Source organism: Heptranchias perlo, chromosome 8 (genome assembly GCF_035084215.1).
Source record: "Heptranchias perlo isolate sHepPer1 chromosome 8, sHepPer1.hap1, whole genome shotgun sequence".
Taxonomy (NCBI): domain Eukaryota; kingdom Metazoa; phylum Chordata; class Chondrichthyes; order Hexanchiformes; family Hexanchidae; genus Heptranchias; species Heptranchias perlo.
Window position 1 is genome coordinate 4404466 of NC_090332.1, and position 18805 is coordinate 4423270.

At 45.7% G+C, this 18805-nt stretch overlaps 1 protein-coding gene across 1 annotated transcript in view; it reads right to left on the reverse strand.

Annotated features, from left to right (window-relative positions):
- Positions 1 to 244: 244 nt before the first annotated feature.
- The window catches only part of aig1 (androgen-induced 1 (H. sapiens)), an 80271-nt gene continuing 61710 nt past the window's right edge, over positions 245 to 18805 (reverse strand). The window contains exons 4-6 of the mRNA XM_067988260.1: positions 15473 to 15588; positions 2739 to 2902; positions 245 to 606 (exon numbers count right to left, since the gene is read on the reverse strand). Of these exons, the coding sequence (XP_067844361.1) occupies positions 566 to 606; positions 2739 to 2902; positions 15473 to 15588 (321 nt within the window). The 3' untranslated portion in view covers positions 245 to 565. The remainder of the gene's footprint in view (positions 607 to 2738; positions 2903 to 15472; positions 15589 to 18805) is intronic.

Below are 18805 nucleotides of genomic sequence, written 5' to 3' on the forward strand. Positions count from 1 at the left end.
GTCTCGGGAAAACAAAGAGCTACAGTACCTTGCATATATTACGACATCACAAAGTGTCCAGAAACGTACTGCGGATTCCGGTAAGAGTGTCAGAGATACAACATCTTTGCAACAGCGTCAAAGTGAACTGTAATTATACGAACGTGGTGGAGTCCACAAAAAAAGAGAAAAAAATCTTAACCTAGCTTTGCTGATTGGATTGATTTAATGCTAGCGTTGGTCCATTTAAAATGAACGAGTTAACGCTGGTGCTGAAACAACACTAATTGGAAAATCTAGGCTCTTGTCTCTTAGGCTTTAGACGTCTTTAAACTCAACCTCTGTAACTTGACAACTGTGAATTGGTACTTATTACGAATTAACAAATGACCTTGTTGATGCTATGATCTCATTAGTCGGATGATTTAGCTCCAACCAAGCTGGTTGGATGAATGAGGTTCATGAGGTTAATAACTGTGACTCCATAACACTGCTTGGACATGATAATGGTCTGTTCCTTTTTCCAATGAGGTGTAATAACTGTCTTCATTCCCCAGGTTTTCCACGTGGTATCTTCTGCCTTGTGTCAGTCCATTTTGTTCTTAGTGTTGAGCTTTTCTTCTACATCTAGGAAAACACCAGATCAAATATGTGTTTCAGTGAAGTACATTTCTGTTTTTATCTTCCATTTTTGATTTGCTTGTGCATATCAGTCATACTTATAATATGGCCAGGAGATCACAGCAGCGTAACACCTCCTCACCTGCAGGTCCTCTGCAGAATACCTGCCCTGTCCGTCTGTGGGCTTCTGCCCGCAGCCGACTCAGCTGTGGGGTGTTGGCAGAGACGGGATTGAGTGCTGGCCCTCTCTCCTTCACTTGCAAGTAAAGGGGCGCTGTTGGCAAGAAGGGGCTATCCCAGCATCCATTGTACAAGTGAAAGAGCAACTCCACACTGCAGCACTGCTGAAATTAGGAACTCACCATTCCAGGGCAACATTTCCATTTGCTACAACCATCGTCATGGACTCCCTTCAGTGAAATTAACCATTTAGTAGACGGTCGTATGCTCTGGATTCGGATCCTCCAGGAACTGGGTTGCAACTGCCCCAAATCCCTTTCCATCTGAGACCACTTTGGAGCCATCAAAGAAAGGAGACTTTCATTCTTTCAATCTAGCCCTTAGTAGCCTTAGTAAGAGTGATGTGGGAAATAGGAAAATTCACACTGGCATAGTAGGGGATGGTCTGATGAGATTGGATTTAAGATACCTTACCAAGGCGGGTAGATGGAGTTAAGATACAGACCAGCCATGATCTAATTGAAAGGCGGAACAGGCTCGAGGGGCTGAATGGCCTCCTCCTGTTCCTATGTTCCTACCTTGGTGGGAACAGTGTGGACAGAACTTTGTACCACGTTACACTTGATCTGGCTGTGCTTGATGCTGCCAAGAAGTGAAAAGAAGTTCCATTCCCCAGCACAGTCTCAGGTGCAAAATAAGAAGAAATCACCTCAAAAATGAAAAGCTGAGCTGTGTCCCTGACACCCTAGATTAATGGGAAACATCTCACTACCACAGTTTTGTACTGAGTGATATTAGACATGAAATATATTCTAATCCACTAAAATGCAGCGATAATCTGCGCATGCACGAGAGACAAACGGCCTCGGATGTACACTTTCTCTGTCACAGGAGAGAATGATTTTCAGTGGTCTGAAATAGCATTGTACAGGGGATAAAAAAAACATTTCTGATCTCAGTATGGTCTTCAGCACCTCTGGGCTGGGGGGAGGGGGACAAAAAGGACCCCACATTTAGCCTTCAACACTCATGCTGAAAGAAAATCAGCCAAAAGCTCTCATTCCTGATTGTTAGCCAGAGCGCCGTTATGATCGAAGGGCCCACAACCGCAGTGTCAGAACTTGTGGCTTTTGTATCTTACATAACTTGCAAATCTGTAACCAGAGGACACAGATTTACGGTAATTGGCAAAAGAACCAGAGGCGACATGAGGATAATTGGATTGCTCTTTCAAAGAGCCGGCACAGGCACGATGGGCCAAATGGCCTTCTTCTGTGCTGTACCATTCTACGATTCTATGAACTTGTCTTTTCTGTTTGCAGATGACAACTGACCTGTTGTGTATTTCCAGCATTTGCTGTTTTTATAGAAGCTTTCAATTTACAAAAAGGACTAGGGAAAGATAGGTTAGATGGAAAAAAGTAAAATTTAAGTTTTTTTTAAAAAGAGACAGGCAACGAGAAAGAGAGGAAGGGCAGGAAAAAAAAAACAATGAAGAGGGTGAGCGAGATTCAAATGTTTAAATTATCTTAATTTTTAACTAAAATTATTTTTAAGTGCTTATTCTAGTAACTTGGGGTTAATGTTACCAAAATAAGGCTATTTCTGACATTCAAGTAGCTTTTTAATGCTGTGATATTTGCGTTCCTTTATGGCCACATTGTGCATGAGCTGAAAACTTCCTAAAATCCGGGTGGACCAGTGGTGGGGTTGGGTCTGCAGGGTGAAACAAAAATGGGTTAAATTTCAGATGCAAAAAGAATAATTAATGACAAGTTATGCCAGTAATGAACATTTCCAGTAGCGAATGGGTCACAAATTGCTCTACTGTCGGGTTATTCAATTAGCTTGGAGTGGAAATATAACATCACATATGAATCATGCACAGGCCTTTATATCTTACATATGTTTTTGTACTGAGAGGATTTAAACAGGATCTAGATAACGCCAGTACTTACATCTCGACTTGGCCCAGATGAAACTGTTTAATATCTCACCCACCACGTATAAGACGTTAATGGCAGCGATCGATGCAACAAAGGTCCCGATCTTCGTAAAACTGGACAGATGATCGAGAAGTGGGTAGACCCACATCCCTGTCACGTGGCGGATCCAACAAATCCTGGGAGGGGGGTAGGGGGAGTGGGGAACAAGGAAACGCACACGGTAAAACCTCCCTGCGTGAATGGTGGGCAACAGCAAGGACCCTTGCGCCCCTGGCCCCGCAAAGGAAAATGCTACATTTGCCTAGGAGGGGGCCTCTCCATCTGACGGCCGGCCGTAGACCTGGTCCAGCCTGGCGTGAGAAGCCGAGGCGGAATCCCCCCCCCCCACCTCCCCCGCCCCCGGTTAAAACGCAATCAGCGTCCTGTCAATGCAAGTTCAATTGCAAATTTTGCAGGGCTAACGGGGAAAGAGCAGGGGGCAGTGGGACTAATTGGCTAGCTCTTTCAACGAACCGGCGCAGACACGATGGGCTGAATGTGCGCTGTATGATTCTATGATATTACAGGGAGCAAAATGCAACCAAACATCAGTGCTCCTTCTAAAATAACGGCAATCTAGCATCAACTTTTCCAACAGAAACCTAGCTTTAAGAATCGAACTTCAACAGGCCAAGCCCGAATGTCAGTCGCAAGCCAGGAGGATGTGAAGTTCGCTGTAGGACCTGATGTGAAGATTGTCTGTATTAAAGTGAGACCAGCAGCACGCTCCATTGCCTGCTGATTTCCTTCACCATGAAATGGGGTGTGCTGTGAATTGGGCATGTGGCCTTGTCATCAGCACCCCTAATGAGGCTCTGTGCCCTCACTGGAGCCTCACGAAATTGAGGCTTAAATGTCTCCCTTTTCAGACGCTATCTCCAACCTTGAAGCTGGCGACTTAATGGCGAACATCCCTAATCCCAAACCAGTTGTAGAACCTGGCTGAGCTTCTTGGGGTCAAGAAGCACTTTGCCATCATCAGTGCTGCATTTGCACGTAAAACAATTAACTTTAGGCTAGCGGGAGAGGGGTGAGGAAGCAGGGCATTAGCTCAGTGCCACTCAGCAGGAAGGTGCCAATCAGAGGCCGTGGAATCACCCAGCATGGGGACAGGAAAATCAGAGAAAGAAAGACTTGCATTTCTGTCGCGCCTTTCACGACCTCAGGACGTCCTAAAGCGCTTTACAACCAATGAAGTACTTTTTGAAGTGCAGTTACTGTTGTAATGTAGGAAACGCAGCAGCCAATGCAGAACATCGCATGCCTCCCCACCCCCGCTCCCCCACCTGCACTGACCATTACTGCACTGGATCATTTACTGGACTGAATAACCACATTCCCAGCAAGAAAGTCTCACCCACATACATTTGGTTTCGCTGTGGCACTGCTCCCGACACCAGAAAGAAGAAAACAAAATCCTTCCAGCTGTTGATTTGCTATCAGCAAACTTTAAAATTAGATCAGACAATTCCCTGTGCAGTTGTGAAATTTGCTGATTGCAATGTCAATCGCTGAGATCTTGATGTTTACTGAAAAATGAAAATCATGAACAAAGATAACTGAATCATCAGCCCTGCTCGTCACTCAGCTCAACACAGTGACTTCCAGGACTGCACTAATGGCATGAGTAAAAAAAGAACTTGCATTTATATAGCGCCTTTCACGACCTCAGGATGTCTCAAAGCACTTTACTTTTGAAGTGTTGTCACTGTTGTAACGTAGGAATCGCGGCAGCCAATTTGTGCACAGCGAGATCCCATAAACAGCAATGTGATAATGACCAAATAATCGGTTTTAGTGGTGTTGGTTGAGGGATAAATATTGGCCAGGACACTGGAGAGAACTCCCCCTGCTCTTCTTTGAAAAGTGCCATGGGATCTTTCACGTCCACCTGAGTGGGCCTACTGAAAGACAGCACATTGCTCCCTCTGTACTGCACTGGAGTGTTAGCCTGATTTTGAGCTTAAGTCTCTGAAGTGGGGTTTGAACCCACAACCTTCTAGATTCAGAGGCAGGAGCGCTACCCACTGAGCCAAGACTGAAACCAGAGAGGATAGCGAGAGTAACTGTGGGGTGTGGAATGTGAGAATAGGCACAGGGCCATAGCGGGTTTGGGAGCAGGGTCTAACAGTCAGGCCAAGAGGACAAAGAACACAAAGGGCCTTAAATGAATAAAAATAAAGGCTCTGAAATTCTTCTGGCCAATAATTGTATTGAAAACATCGGCACGAATACAAAACTGATAATTCTACTTTGAACCTATGCTGTCACTAAAACAATGGGACAGGAAAAACTTCACCCTCAGTGACATTTTTAAGAATGAGCTTTTTCCTTGGGTTTTCCAGGGCCACAACTTCTCTTGGGCTCTAGGGGTTGCCAACCCTCCAGGATTGTCCTGGAGTCTCCAGAAATTAAAGATTAATCTCTAGGACACTGCTGCAAGGAGAAAAATCAAAGGGGCATTAAAAGAATTGTGTGCTTTTTTCATTTTCTTTGAATGCTTTCATTTATTAGTTATAAAAATATCGGAGATGGGGGGAGAAAGGCTGTTTGACCGAGCGGGACGACTGGAGGCCCGAGGTCATGTGTACAAACCTCCAGGAATATGTCCAACCAGAGTTGGCAACCCTACTTGGGCCCATCATCGAGCCTTGGACTCTCTCGTTTCAAACAAATGATCGGGCCTGATCCTGCTGCCTCTCGTTGCTAGTTCCTAAAGGATAGGTGAAGAATTAGATTAATTAACTGGGGCTGAGATCAAAGCTGCGAAAGCAGCACTTAACAGACAATAATACGCAAGCAAACCCTACTGTTCAGCATGGCCTCAATGAAAATAAGCCGAAAGCAAAGGCTCTGCTCTTTGTGATCAACAGCGCAATTCTTTTTGAGTGTGCGCTAACAGACAAGTCATCTGCGTATTGTAAAGTTCTTCACCACCGCCCCCCCCCCCATCCCCCCCACCTCAAAATACAATTACTGGAAGTGTGGTAATTGCTATGGCAACATCATTAGTGAATGAGATTTGTAGAAGACACGTAATACTGGGGGCGGAGGGGCCCTGTGTGAGGTCACACTATTATTGAATCCATTTGTCTTTGTTACTGGTGTAATAGTCCACCTACTTTCACACTGTTGTGCCCAGATTATGTTTTATAAAAACAAATAAAAATATAATTTAGCTTATCCATGGTTCACAGAAATCCATTTCCCTCCCACATATTTTATGCCACTGCTTGGCAGATTTACTTTTAATCTTTTGTCGCCAGTAATACCTGAAGGAAACCAGTTGGAGCTGCAACACATTGAGCTGCCAATCTCTCAGCAGTTAATAACTCCTTGTGCCTACTCTCATAAATCGGGAGAGATGGAAAATGGGCTGCCGATTCGTTATCACCCGTTTGACATTACGACACAAAGTCAAAATTACCCCCAGTGAGTCTCCTATCTATCCTAACATGAACGTTTGGAGCTGGAATACGCATCCCAGATAAAATCCAAGATATGGCCTTCCAGTTTCTTAATGACGGGGCAAATGAGGCACCAGGTTAAAGGCCTTACAGAAATCAATAAAAGCAGTGTAAGTGGGGTTCCCTGAGTTACACAATGTTCTGCAATCTCATATAAAGCACCAAATGTCCACCATGTGAGTGAAACCCTGCCTTTTCCTTTTTGATTGTTCTTCTATCCTCCACAGCATCTGATATGTTTGCCGTGACAATCCTAAGATTCAGTGAGATTCCTTGGCAGCTTTCAGGCTCACCATAGCCTCCCTTTTTTGTGGTTAGAGACCCATAACTCTGCTCAGAGAGGGTGTGCTTGCCTCAACAGTTTGGATTGCTATTCTGGAAGGAAAATGGACTGAAAGGTTTTCTTCATCCAAACCCATCGCGTGATTAATGATTAAAGAGTAAAGATTCCGCCTTGTAACAAAACTTCTTACTAACTTTAGCCTAAAACAAACCTCTTCAATTCACGACGTCCATTTACAAAAGATTTATGAGCACAGAATGTGATGCCAACAAGGCAGAAACATTTTCACAGGTGGATGATTAACTTTTATGCAGAAGTTTGTCTCATCTGTAGGCGTCCTGTACAGTGTGTACAGGAGATAGTTACCAACAAAGCTTTAAACTGTTTCCTTGGTTCCTGAGTGTGATCTCTTCCATGGTCTCATGCCCTAAATTGAACTCCACCCGTTGAATCTTTTGGGTGGTAACCTGAGAGAAACACAAGTCACGGTGAGTCAATGTTTCGTGGTGAAGTGGTTGAAGCAGATGGCTTTGCTGAAATTTTGACGGGAGTGTTTGTGAACAGAGTTTGGCTCTGCAGAACGCAAATGCAGCTTCAATAAGTGATTTAAAGAAAAATCATATTCTGTTTTCTCTTCAACCCCCTCTTTTATGCCTGTCCTGTGCCACAATCCCTTCTCTCCAGAAACACATCCCATTACCTGTTTATACTGCCCACCTCAAAGGCCTTCCCTGGTAACTTATTCCATAAGTGGAACCAGGCAACACCCTGACTTCCTTGACCATTCTCTATATAGTCCTATTTTTTTTTTAAAATCACTGGCATGGCCGGCATTTATTGCCCATCCCGAGTTGCCCCTTGAAGGTGGTGGTGGGCCTTCTTCTTGAACCGCTGCAGTCCCATGTGGTGAAGGTGTTCCCACAGTGCTGTTAGGGAGGGAGTTCCAGGATTTTCACCCAGCAATGATGAAGGAACGGGCGATATATTTCCAAGTTAGGATGATGTCTGACTTGGAGGGAACTTGGAGGTGATGATGTTCCCATGCACCTGCTAGAAGGTACCGGTCGCGGGATTGGGAGGTGCTGTCGAAGAAACCTTGGTGAGTTGATGCAGTGCATCCTGTACATCGGTGGTGGAGGGAGTGGATGTTTAAGGTGGCGGATGGGCTGCTGAACAAGCGGATTGTTTTGTCCTGGATGGTGTTGAGCTTTTTGAGTGTTGTTGGAGCTGCACTCATCCAGGCAAGTGGAGAGTATTCCATCACACTCCTGACTTGTGCCTTGTAGGTGATGGGGAGTCAGGAGGTGAGTCACTCATAGCAAAATACCCAGTCTCTGACCTGCTCTTGTAGCCACGGCATTTTTGTGACTGGTCCAGTTAAGTTTCTGGTCAATGGTGACTCCCAGGATGTTGATGGAGGGGGATTCAGTGATGGTAATGTCATTGAATGTCTAGAGGAGGTGGTTAAGCTCTCTCTTGTTGGAGATGGTCATTGCCTGGCACTTGTGTGGTGTGAATGTTACTTGCCACTTATCAGCCCAAGCCTGGATGTTGTCCAGGTCTTGCTGCATGCGGGCACGGACTGCTTCATTATCTGAGGAATTGCGAATGGAGATGAACCCTACTGAGAAATGAAATTAAATGGATTCCAACACATGCAGCTCAATTTCTTTGTGGGTAGCAATGTTACTACACTATTTTGCAATGAATATGGATTTTATTATATTAAGCTAGTCGCAGCAGTTGTTTAAAACTGAGTGCCCTGTTCAGTCCCAGGGTTTGACTAGCTGTAGCAACTGCTAAACCAGTTGGTGGGTTAGTGATGGGGCTGCACTCTTGTGTCCCATGCATGTGTCTCCACCGCTAACCCATCCGTTCCTTTCTCCTCCAGGTTCCCATTTACGTACGCAGGGCGGGTTAGGAACAGTAACAGTGCTCCTCATTGGGGTAACACTGCTGGGAGGAATGGAAACAGAGTGATGTTGTAGTGTTTTAAACACTGCTATTTAAAGGGGTGACATGTATTATTGGAGAGCAACAGCCTGTGGGGAAGGGGGGGGGGGATGGTTAACAGCAGGAAGAGCTCTCAGATTCCGCCAGGACCACTCGGCTCCAGAACTCATTACAGCCTTGGTCCAAACATGGACAAAAGAGCTGAATTCCAGAGGTGAGGTGAGAGTGACTGCCCTTGACATCAAGGCAGCATTTGACCGAGTGTGGCACCAAGGAGCCCTAGTAAAATTGAAGTCAATGGGAATCAGGGGGAAAACTCTCCAGTGGCTGGAGTCATACCTAGCACAAAGGAAGATGGTAGTGGTTGTTGGAGGCCAATCATCTCAGCCCCAAGACATTGCTGCAGGAGTGCCTCAGGGCAGTGTCCTAGGCCCAACCATCTTCAGCTGCTTCATCAATGACCTTCCCTCCATCATAAGGTCAGAAATGGGGATGTTCGCTGATGATTGCACTGTGTTCAGTTCCATTTGCAACCCCTCAGATAATGAAGCAGTCTGTGCCCGCATGCAGCAAGACCTGGACAACATCCAGGCTCGGGCTGATAAGTGGCAAGTAACATTCGCGCCAGACAAGTGCCAGGCAATGACCATCTCCAACAAGAGAGAGTCTAACCACCTCCCCTTGACATTCAACGGCATTACCATCGCCGAATCCCCCACCATCAACATCCTGGGGGTCACCATTGATCATAAACTTAACTGGACCAGCCATATAAATACTGTGGTTACAAGAGCAGGTCAGAGGCTGGGTATTCTGTGGCGAGTGACTCACCTCCTGATTCCCCAAAGCCTTTCCACCATCTACAAGGCACAAGTCAAGAGTGTGATGGAATACTCTCCGCTTGCCTGGATGAGTGCAGCTCCAACAACACTCAAGAAGCTCAACACCATCCAGGACAAAGCAGCCCGCTTGATTGGCACCCCATCCACCACCCTAAACATTCACTCCCTTCACCACCGGCGCACAGTGGCTGCAGTGTGCACCATCCACAGGATGCACTGCAGCAACTCGCCAAGGCTTCTTCGACAGCACTTCCCAAACCCGCGACCTCTACCACCTAGAAGGACAAGAGCAGCAGGCACATGGGAACAACACCACCTGCACGTTCCCCTCCAAGTCACACACCATCCCGACTTGGAAATATATCGCCGTTCCTTCATTGTCGCTGGGTCAAAATCCTGGAACTCCCTTCCTAACAGCACTGTGGGAGAACCTTCACCACACGGACTGCAGCGGTTCAAGAAGGCGGCTCACCACCACCTTCTCAAGGGCAATTAGGGATGGGCAATAAATGCTGGCCTCGCCAGCGACGCCCACATCCCATGAACAAATAAAAAAAAATACAGAAATGGATGTTTTACTGGATGAAGAGCTAGAAGGAAACGTTTGTTGGAGACTGAGGGCAGGAAGTTCATAAGAGGATTGATTGGCCTGAATGGGGGGAGGTTCCAGAACATACAACTTCCACCATCTCAAGAAGTGCTTCACGGTGCAGGAATAAGTTCAATGACCTTGCAAGGGTGACCAAGGTACGTAAAGGCACTGTTCCCCATGCAGATCTTGTTCAAATGATGGAGGCTTCATGCACCTCCTTACCTCTCATGCTCTTTTTGTGTCATCACTGGGTGTCAGGGAAACTGACTTACGCAAAGGGGAACCTCTGGAAACAGTGAAGCATTAAGTCAACTCACAACCACTCCGTGAACTCACATTGCCTGCCACAGGGGGTTTTGCTAGTCTTGAAGGACAGTTGATTTAAAGGGACAATGCATCAGATACACGTATGGAGGGAAACAAGTATCTGTGCTAGTCACATTCCCTCAACATGTGTTTACTCCCTGAAAAGGAAATGGTCACACATAATCATCGCCAGAGAACTGCAACTGGAAGAGGAACACCATCACTGGAAACCCTGAGGTGAATCTCTGCAGACAATAGGCAGACAGATAAAAGAGACTGTGGGAGATGGCAAGGGAAGGTTGGTAAAGGCTTGACAAGGTTCACCATAGGTAGTTTCAGTTTTATGTTGTTTCTCAGAGCATTGCAATGTCCTGACTCTCAGCCGCTATTTCCTCAAGGGGAAATGAAATCTCACTGTGCTCAACTAAGCACAAGCTCTTCTGTTGCTCACATCACCGGGGGTGCCTTGGAGGAGGAGACCTGCCACGCTCATAACCAGACCCACAACTGCTGCCAATTCCAGATACACAATCCCTCCCACACCCTCACCAACTCCATTCACGGCACCCCATCTACTCCATAGGCATGGACATTCAGCTTTGCTGCGATACCCTTCCCCCGTAAGATAAATGATCTCCTGCTGCTCCCCCACTGTCTGCCAGCACTCTTAGAACCAAAACCTAGCATCAGTCAGTGCTTTCAGAAGAGACAGGAAGGAAAGGGATGAAAATTGGGGAAAAAAAGGAAGGAACCACCAAGTATCATTGTGTACTTTGTACTTTATTCTACACACTGACTAAAGCACTATAAAATTGGGTACAGTGGTGTCGTGGTTATGTTAATGGATTAGTAATCCAGAGTTCTCGACTAATAATCCAGAGGACATGAGTTCAAGTTCCGCCATAGCAGTTTGAGAATTTGAATTCAGTTTAAAAAATGAAAATAAAAAGCTGGTATCAGTAAAAGTGACTGTTGAGTTGTCATAAAAACCCAACTGGTTCACTAATGCCCTTTAGGGGAAGGAAACCTGCCAGTCTGGCCTGCATGTGACTCCAGTCCCACGCCAATGTGGTTGACTCTTAAGTGCCCTTCTGAGGTGGCCTAGCAAGCCCCTCAGTTGTATCAAACCTCTACTGCAACGGTTCAAGAAGAAGGCCCACCACCACCTTCTCAGGGCAACTAGGGATGGACAATAAATGCCAGCAATGCCCACAGCCCAAGAACAATTTTTTTTTTAAAATGTTGGTGCAGGGGATAAACCATTTTAATGTCAGCTTAGCCCAGTTAATAATACTCACACCAAGACCTAGGAACATAATTCAGGCTGATGCTCCAGTACAATACCAAAGGGAATCCTACATTGTTAAAGGTACTGTCCTTCGGATGGGATGTTAAAATGGTGTGCTCTCCACCTGTTCCGGTGGATGTTAAAAACTGTAATGGGAAGACAATAGGAATGGTATTCTGGGAGGATAAGATCGAGGGGGTTGAACATTATTCAAACCAATTTATTGTCCTTGTGGGAAGACTGTTGCCGTAAGGAACGCGCAAGCAAACATAACAACAAATTAAAAAACAAATCCAGATTTCATCCATGAGCCACTGTAAATAAACTATCAATATTCAGTCCCACACATGTGGCATGAAGAATTTTACAAGTTCGTTGTTAATCAAGAAAGCATGTTTCCTGGGCAGCTGGTTTACTTCACAAAGTCTGGCACAGTCAGACATTGAACCTGGTTCAAGCATTTGGGTCCAATACCTGGCTCTGCATTATCCAATTGCGGATAACTCTGTAGTGAGAATGGTTCTCGGTTTATATAAGTGCCTTGGGACGTTCCACAGACCTTGTACGATCGATCATAAACTTTACCAAACCCATTTAATGTCCTGAAAAATAGTTCTGCAATGTTCTTTTCTTTTCCTCACACCCCTAAAGGGACAACAAACAAAACTGCAGTAACTTTACATCCTGCCTTATTATTCTTTGGCTGGTTGCCATTGGTAGCGTGACATTTCCAAGTGTCCAGACATTCAGGAACTGTCATGTTCCTCCTCACATATTAACCACTTCACTGCTAATTGGGTACTCACTAATTTATTTTGTTAAAGGTGTTAATCAACTGCTTTGACTGGGAGTTTATCTATATGGGAACCTAATCCACATAATACTTTGTGGGTAAATTAAGAACATAAGAAATGGGAGCAGGAGTAGGCCATACCACTCGCTGCAGTTGAAAATTGGCACTTTGAAAATTCCATCCTCGGATGTGATATTTTTGGCTGCACTGTCAAAGTGAAATGGTCTCTTAAGTCTCAGGAATTCAGTAACCGCAAGAGTACTCAGCAGGCAATGAGTTTATGGTGTAACCTGCCCATCACAGGCAGTTTCCTCAGTGACTGCCCTGGGTGCCTGGAGCTTTCCCACAGTGCCGCTTAATTAGACACTGCAATCCTTCAGCATCCTGAACCGAAATGCTGATCAGAACCCTTAGGGGGCCTGGGGTTTTCCTTTTTTTATCTTTAAATCACTGCAGCTTCTGCATTTCTGCTCAGGGCTTGCTAACTCAGCCAGCGCGTGGCCCCTGCCAGTGATGGGTCAGGTCAAACTTCAGAGGTAGGAGGAGAAAAAAAAAAAATGGGAGGGAACGTTTGCATTGCAGTGGCACAACACCAATTTTACACTTCAGTACTCTTGGGAAAATAATGATTCTGATATTACTATGTTGTAACTGGATTATATTTTGTCCCTTGGAATCCGGGGATTACAGAGGAGAAAAATCAGTTAGGGTTCCCGCTCCTGATTGCTGTAAAGAAAGAACTTACATTTAGATGGTGCCTTTCACGTCCTCAGGCTGCTTCAAAGTGCGTCACAACCAATGAAGTTGCTTTTGAAATGTAGTCGCTGTTATGTAGGCAAACGTGGCAGCCAATTTTGTGTACAGGAAGGTCCCATAAGCAGCGGATGAGTTGAATGACCAGCTAATCTGCTTTGATGGTATTGCTCAGGTGATGAATATTGTCCAGGACACCAGCACAACACCGTGCTCTTTGGCGAAAAGTGCCATGGGATCTTCTGCGTCTACCTGTGGGGTGGAGTGTGGGGTCATCGGGCGAGGATCGGATCTGATCGAGTTGGGCTGCGGTGCTTTCCATGTTGGAATAGCCCGTCAAAGCTTAGGCCCCGATATTAACGGGGAGCCGGGGAGGGTGCGGGAGACAGCGGGCGATGAACCCGGTAAGGCCGGGCACTAATGGCAGGGCCTCGTTTAAATAAAAGAATGCAGAGTCCCGCACCAAAACCGGCCAGATTGAAATCAATGGACCCGATCTGTATATCCTTCCTGCGGGTCTCCTGCTCGCCTGCTCAAAAGAGCAGGTTAACATGGAGAAGTGACACGAAGGAAGCAAGGTCGGAGCGGGCAAGTGACTCCCGTTATTTTAACTGCTCCCCCTCCCTCACCCCCGGCTCGGTTTCGGCCAGTTGGGGGCAGTTAAAATTGGGGCAATGGGTGAGATATTGGCGGTGGCTGGTGCCTGTGAAACGGTACCCCTAGCATGGGTTAGCACCTCCAGGACAGGAAAAAATAAAAGTGGAAAAGGCATGTTATCATTTTTCTGCTCGCGCTCCACCAAAATATACAAGTACGGCAGCCTCATCTTTAGCTGCTATACCTTGATTACAACCTGCAGAGTTAATCATTGTTCAAAGTGTCTAAAATAATCCACCACCTATCAGGCTTCAACAGCTTCCTTGTCTGTGCCATTTCAGTACTTTGCGTAGGATGTGTGCTGAGGTGATGGTACTTGTTTTAGGTCTCTTATTTTTGTCACTTGTCACTTTGGTATCTTCTGATTCATAAGAAAAGTTATTACCGTTTTAAAATTTTGGTGCTTTTTAAAAGAAAGTAAGTCAGACCTGAAAGAACAAGCAGCTGCTCGAGAGTGACTTTTGTGAATGTGTGCTTCTGGCCATGGAACCTTCCCTGACTTTCCTTCAAACAGGTCTGCAGTCAGAACAAAATCACCACCCAATGCCACCAGCCGCTGCCATTTGCGTTTGCCAATAGCTTTTCCCTCAAGAAGGAGGGAGCAAAATTATCTTGTGAGGTGTGCCTCTGTGCCCCCAGAAGCAGCAGTGTAATATGAGTAGGGTATAAAATGCTCTCAGTTGCTTCTCAAACCTTTGGTTTGAGCGCAGCACTGGGAGTAGGTCACCCACCCTCTTGGCCACCGATTGAGTTGCCAACTCTGGTTGACCGTGTTCCGAGAGGTTTCATCACATGACTTCCTGCCTCCAACTGCACCCCCACCCTCGCCTTGCTCCCTCCATTGGTTGTCCATCCTCACGGTGCCCCGTCTCCCTAAGGGGAATTGGAAAGCGAACAGACTCTTCTTTACCCGATTGGATGATTCTTGATTGTCGGTCAAACAGCCTTTTCCTCCCATCTCCAATGCGTTTTTTATAACTAACAAACAAAAGTGTTCCAAGAAAATGAAATAAGAACACACTATTTTTTTTAATGCCCCTGTGATTTTTCTCCCAGGTTGCTTACAGCTGTATCCTGGAGATTAATAGGGGCATAGATAAGGTAGATAGTCAAAATCTTTTCCCAAAGGTAGGGGAGTCTATAATGAGGGGACATAGATTTAAGGTGAGAGGGGAGAGATACAAAAGGGTCCAGAGGAGCAATTTTTTCACTCAAAGGGTGGTGAGTGTCTGGAACGAGCTGCCAGAGGCAGTAGTAGAGGCGGGTACAATTTTGTCTTTTAAAAAGCATTTGGACAGTTACATGGGTAAGATGGGTATAGAGGGATATGGGCCAAGTGCAGGCAATTGGGACTAGCTTAGTAGTATAAACTGGGCGACATGGACATGTTGGGCCGAAGGGCCTGTTTCCATGTTGTAAACTTCTATGATTCTATGAATCTTTAATTCCTGGAGACTCCAGGACAATCCTGGAGGGTTGGCAACCCCTAGATTCCACCGCACTGGAAAAAAAAACAGGAGTGGGGGGGGGGGAAGAAAAAGACAGGGTGAGAAAATTGGAGTGTTAAAAATGTGTGCAGTGACAGTGGCTTCTTGATTTCTGCAGCAGATTACTAAAACATCCGTAAGGCTGAAGATGCATCTGTAATTGAGGTTTCAGCTCAAATGAGGCACAAAGTGTGAACTGGTAATGATTGCATTCATTGTATCCAAATATAGCAGCATATGACTCAACGGTGATGTGAAAGCAGTGCTGTTAAGTAGAGCTACTTACCATAAAATATATCCAGTAGAAAAGAAGCTAACTGCAGCCTGGCCTGCTTTCCTGCTGGGATAATGATGATGTGTTGTTCTCATCTCAATTAGAATGAAGGGAAGGACTGTGGTATGCTGCGGGGAGAAAAAACAAAAGTACAAAAACAAGGAGAAAACATACCGAGACCGAAAACAAAAATATATATATTAGCAATTCAGATCGACCCCCGCTAAATAACTGAAGAAAAGGAAAAGTCACACTCGTAATGGGGAGATTGTGAAACACTCCTTGGTCAATTGTTTTACATCCAGTGCACAGTGCACAATGTATTGGAGCACCAGCTCACTGCTACAGAGCGATACAATTCCCCACCTTGAGAGTCCCCTCATCTGGCAGTCTTGAGTACTGAGGCCATATTTGGGCAGTCAACACTGAATCTTGAACGCCGGTGGAGTCAAAATATCAATTTAACCAATTAGTGTGGGAGGGCATCTTTGATAGGTGGCCACAAACAAACAAGAACACGAAGGTCAAACTTCTGAGCGTTGTCAAAAGAGCTTGAAAGTTTACTCTCGTTTACTGGCATCCCAAACTTTTTTTTTTGATAGGCAGTAATTAAACTACAGGCACAATGCATGTAGCTTTCCCCATCGTAAGTCCACACTCACCCCACCAAGGCAGGCAATTAAACCAGCTTGAGAACATGTAGTGAAATGAAAAGGAAATACTGCAAATGCTAGAAATTGGAAATAAAAACGGAAAGTGTTAGAAATGCACAGCAGGCCAGTCAGCATCCGTAAAGAGAAAAGGTTTTCCCCTCCATAATCGCAGCCCATCTTTTCACTGTACAGATACTAACTGACCTGTTGTGGCACCGAAGGTCAAACAATAGCAGACGACTGCCAGTAATTTCCACCAGGGTTCTCCTGCTCTCCCACCATAACTTTACACCATCCCTCTGGGACTTTTCCCAGTTTTCCGCTGAAGTTACAGGAGGAGAGCATCGAGCCCCCCGTGGAAATTCCACCCGACATTTTTTTTTTGGAACGGGAGCAGCAGAGCTGGGGGCTTGGAATTTGCTTTGAGCCAACTGGATTGGAATGCAGACAAATTCTGGAATTTTTGGGTGATTTGGAAATTGCGCTTACCTTTTCAACCTGCGCTTGGAGACACTGGCCGTCAGTTTCTGCGGGGGCCGGGTGGGATAAGGTTGTGGTGGGGGGCGGGCGGGGGGGGGTCCTCCCGATCGTCTGCTCAAAATTCAGCGGAAGGCCTACGGAGACCTTGAGGGAAAAAAACGGCGCCAACTGGTTTCCGCAGCTTTTCCACCGGATCATCAGGAGAATCCCCGTAGGAGTTCACCCTCGGTGATTTGGCGACTGTTGGCTTACTGGCTTGTTCAGTAATCAGTGACACCCTAGATGTGTTTCGCTCCAGCAACTATTCAAACTTGGCTTTTACGTGTCAAATGTTCCACAAGTTAAATTCCTTTCTAGTAATTACACATCAAAAACACATGAAATCATTGCTGGTATGTATTAAGTAACTTTATGTACATTAATAAAACTCATGGGATTCATTTAACATCAAACTATTACCAGGTGGCCTGGCACGCTAACATACTAAAATATGGAAGTACTAAAGAAATGGATCTGCGGCAATGGGTCCCCACTGGGTGAGTTTCTGATCTCGGCCAGGGCTGATGGTGGGAGGCATCGAGTGACGTTTGGGGTGCTTTCCCCACTGGGTGATAGGGGATGTCAGAAAACAAGGCTGTGCTCCACCCCCCCCCACCTCCCTCTCCCACTCAATGGCCCTCTCAGCAAGGAGAACCAGGGAGGGCAGCGTTGGTAAAGGGTTAACCCCTTGTCCCCCTTATCCATTCCTTTTGTGAAAGAAACACGTTTCTTTGTAGAGCTCACTCATCTGGGGGGACAACGTTTGAAAATTACATAGAATATACAGCTCAGAAATAGGCTATTCGGCCCAACAGGTCTCTGCCGGTGTTTATGCTCCACACGAGCCTCCTCCTACAATACCTCATCTAACCCTATCAGCATATCCTTTCTATTCCTTTCTCCCTCATGTGTTTATCTAGCTTCCCCTTAAATGCATCTGTGTTATTCGCCTCAACTACTCCTTGTGGTAGCGAGTTCCACATTCTAACCACTCTCTGGGTAAAGAGGTTACTCCTGAATTCCTTATTGGATTTATTAGTGACTCTCTTATATCAATGACCCCTAGTTTTAGAGCGTGGGGAGGATCTCAAAGAGAGAAGCAAGCGGGTAAAAATGAGAGCTAAAGCGGGCGTTTAAAACAAAATTAAAAACTTTATTGCAAGGGACACTCTTGCATTGAACCCATTCAAGAGAACATGAAGCTGCCACCTTGTTCTGTTAGCAGATCCCTCTCTGTTTTCACGTGATTCACAGTGTACACATCTGCTTTTTTTGCAGTGTGAGACTCTTACGGAATTTCCTGATGCCTTCAAACCACGGCACAGTCTGATTGTTATCGGCGATCATTACCTGCTGTCCCAGAGCAATAGTTTAAAAGAAAAATGTACCCTTTGCGCGACTGTTTGGTGCCTTATTCTAGCGCGGAACACCTTGAGGCTACTTATTATCAGGCTGCACTCTTACCCAACACGCCCAAATATAGGCAGAGATGAATACACTCTGCAACGTAATGCCACTCATTTCCTGATATGCTGCACGCAGCTGCTCATTTACAAGCTGGTATGAAAAATGCAATTTGCTGCATTTCCACAAAACCTCTTTGTTTTTATTTGTCAGCCCGTGGCTCTGCCCCAACCGCAGTACATGAGAACATAAGAAATAGGAGCAGGAGTAGGCCAATCGGCCCCTCGAGCCTGCTCCGCCATTCAATAAGATCATGGCTGATCTGATCCTAACCTCAAATCTAAATTCATGTCCAATTTCCTGCCCGCTCCCCGTAACCCCTAATTCCCTTTACTTCTAGGAAACTGTCGATTTCTGTTTTAAATTTATTTAATGATGTAGCTTCCACAGCTTCCTGGGGCAGCAAATTCCACAGACCTACCACCCTCTGAGTGAAGAAGTTTCTCCTCATCTCAGTTTTGAAAGAGCAGCCCCTTATTCTAAGATTATGCCCCCTAGTTCTAGTTTCACCCATCCCTGGGAACAACCAGGACGGTACGCAGAAACCCTGCCGTGAGTTCAGTAACGATAAAAACCACCTGCGGCCGGAGCCCACTGTGATAAGAGCAGATAGATGGCGAATTTGGACCCTGGTAGTTGCCAGGAACGGAAATATTTGGAGAAATTGTACCGAGGAATCGCCAGGAAAGTCATAAACCCCGTTTTTAAC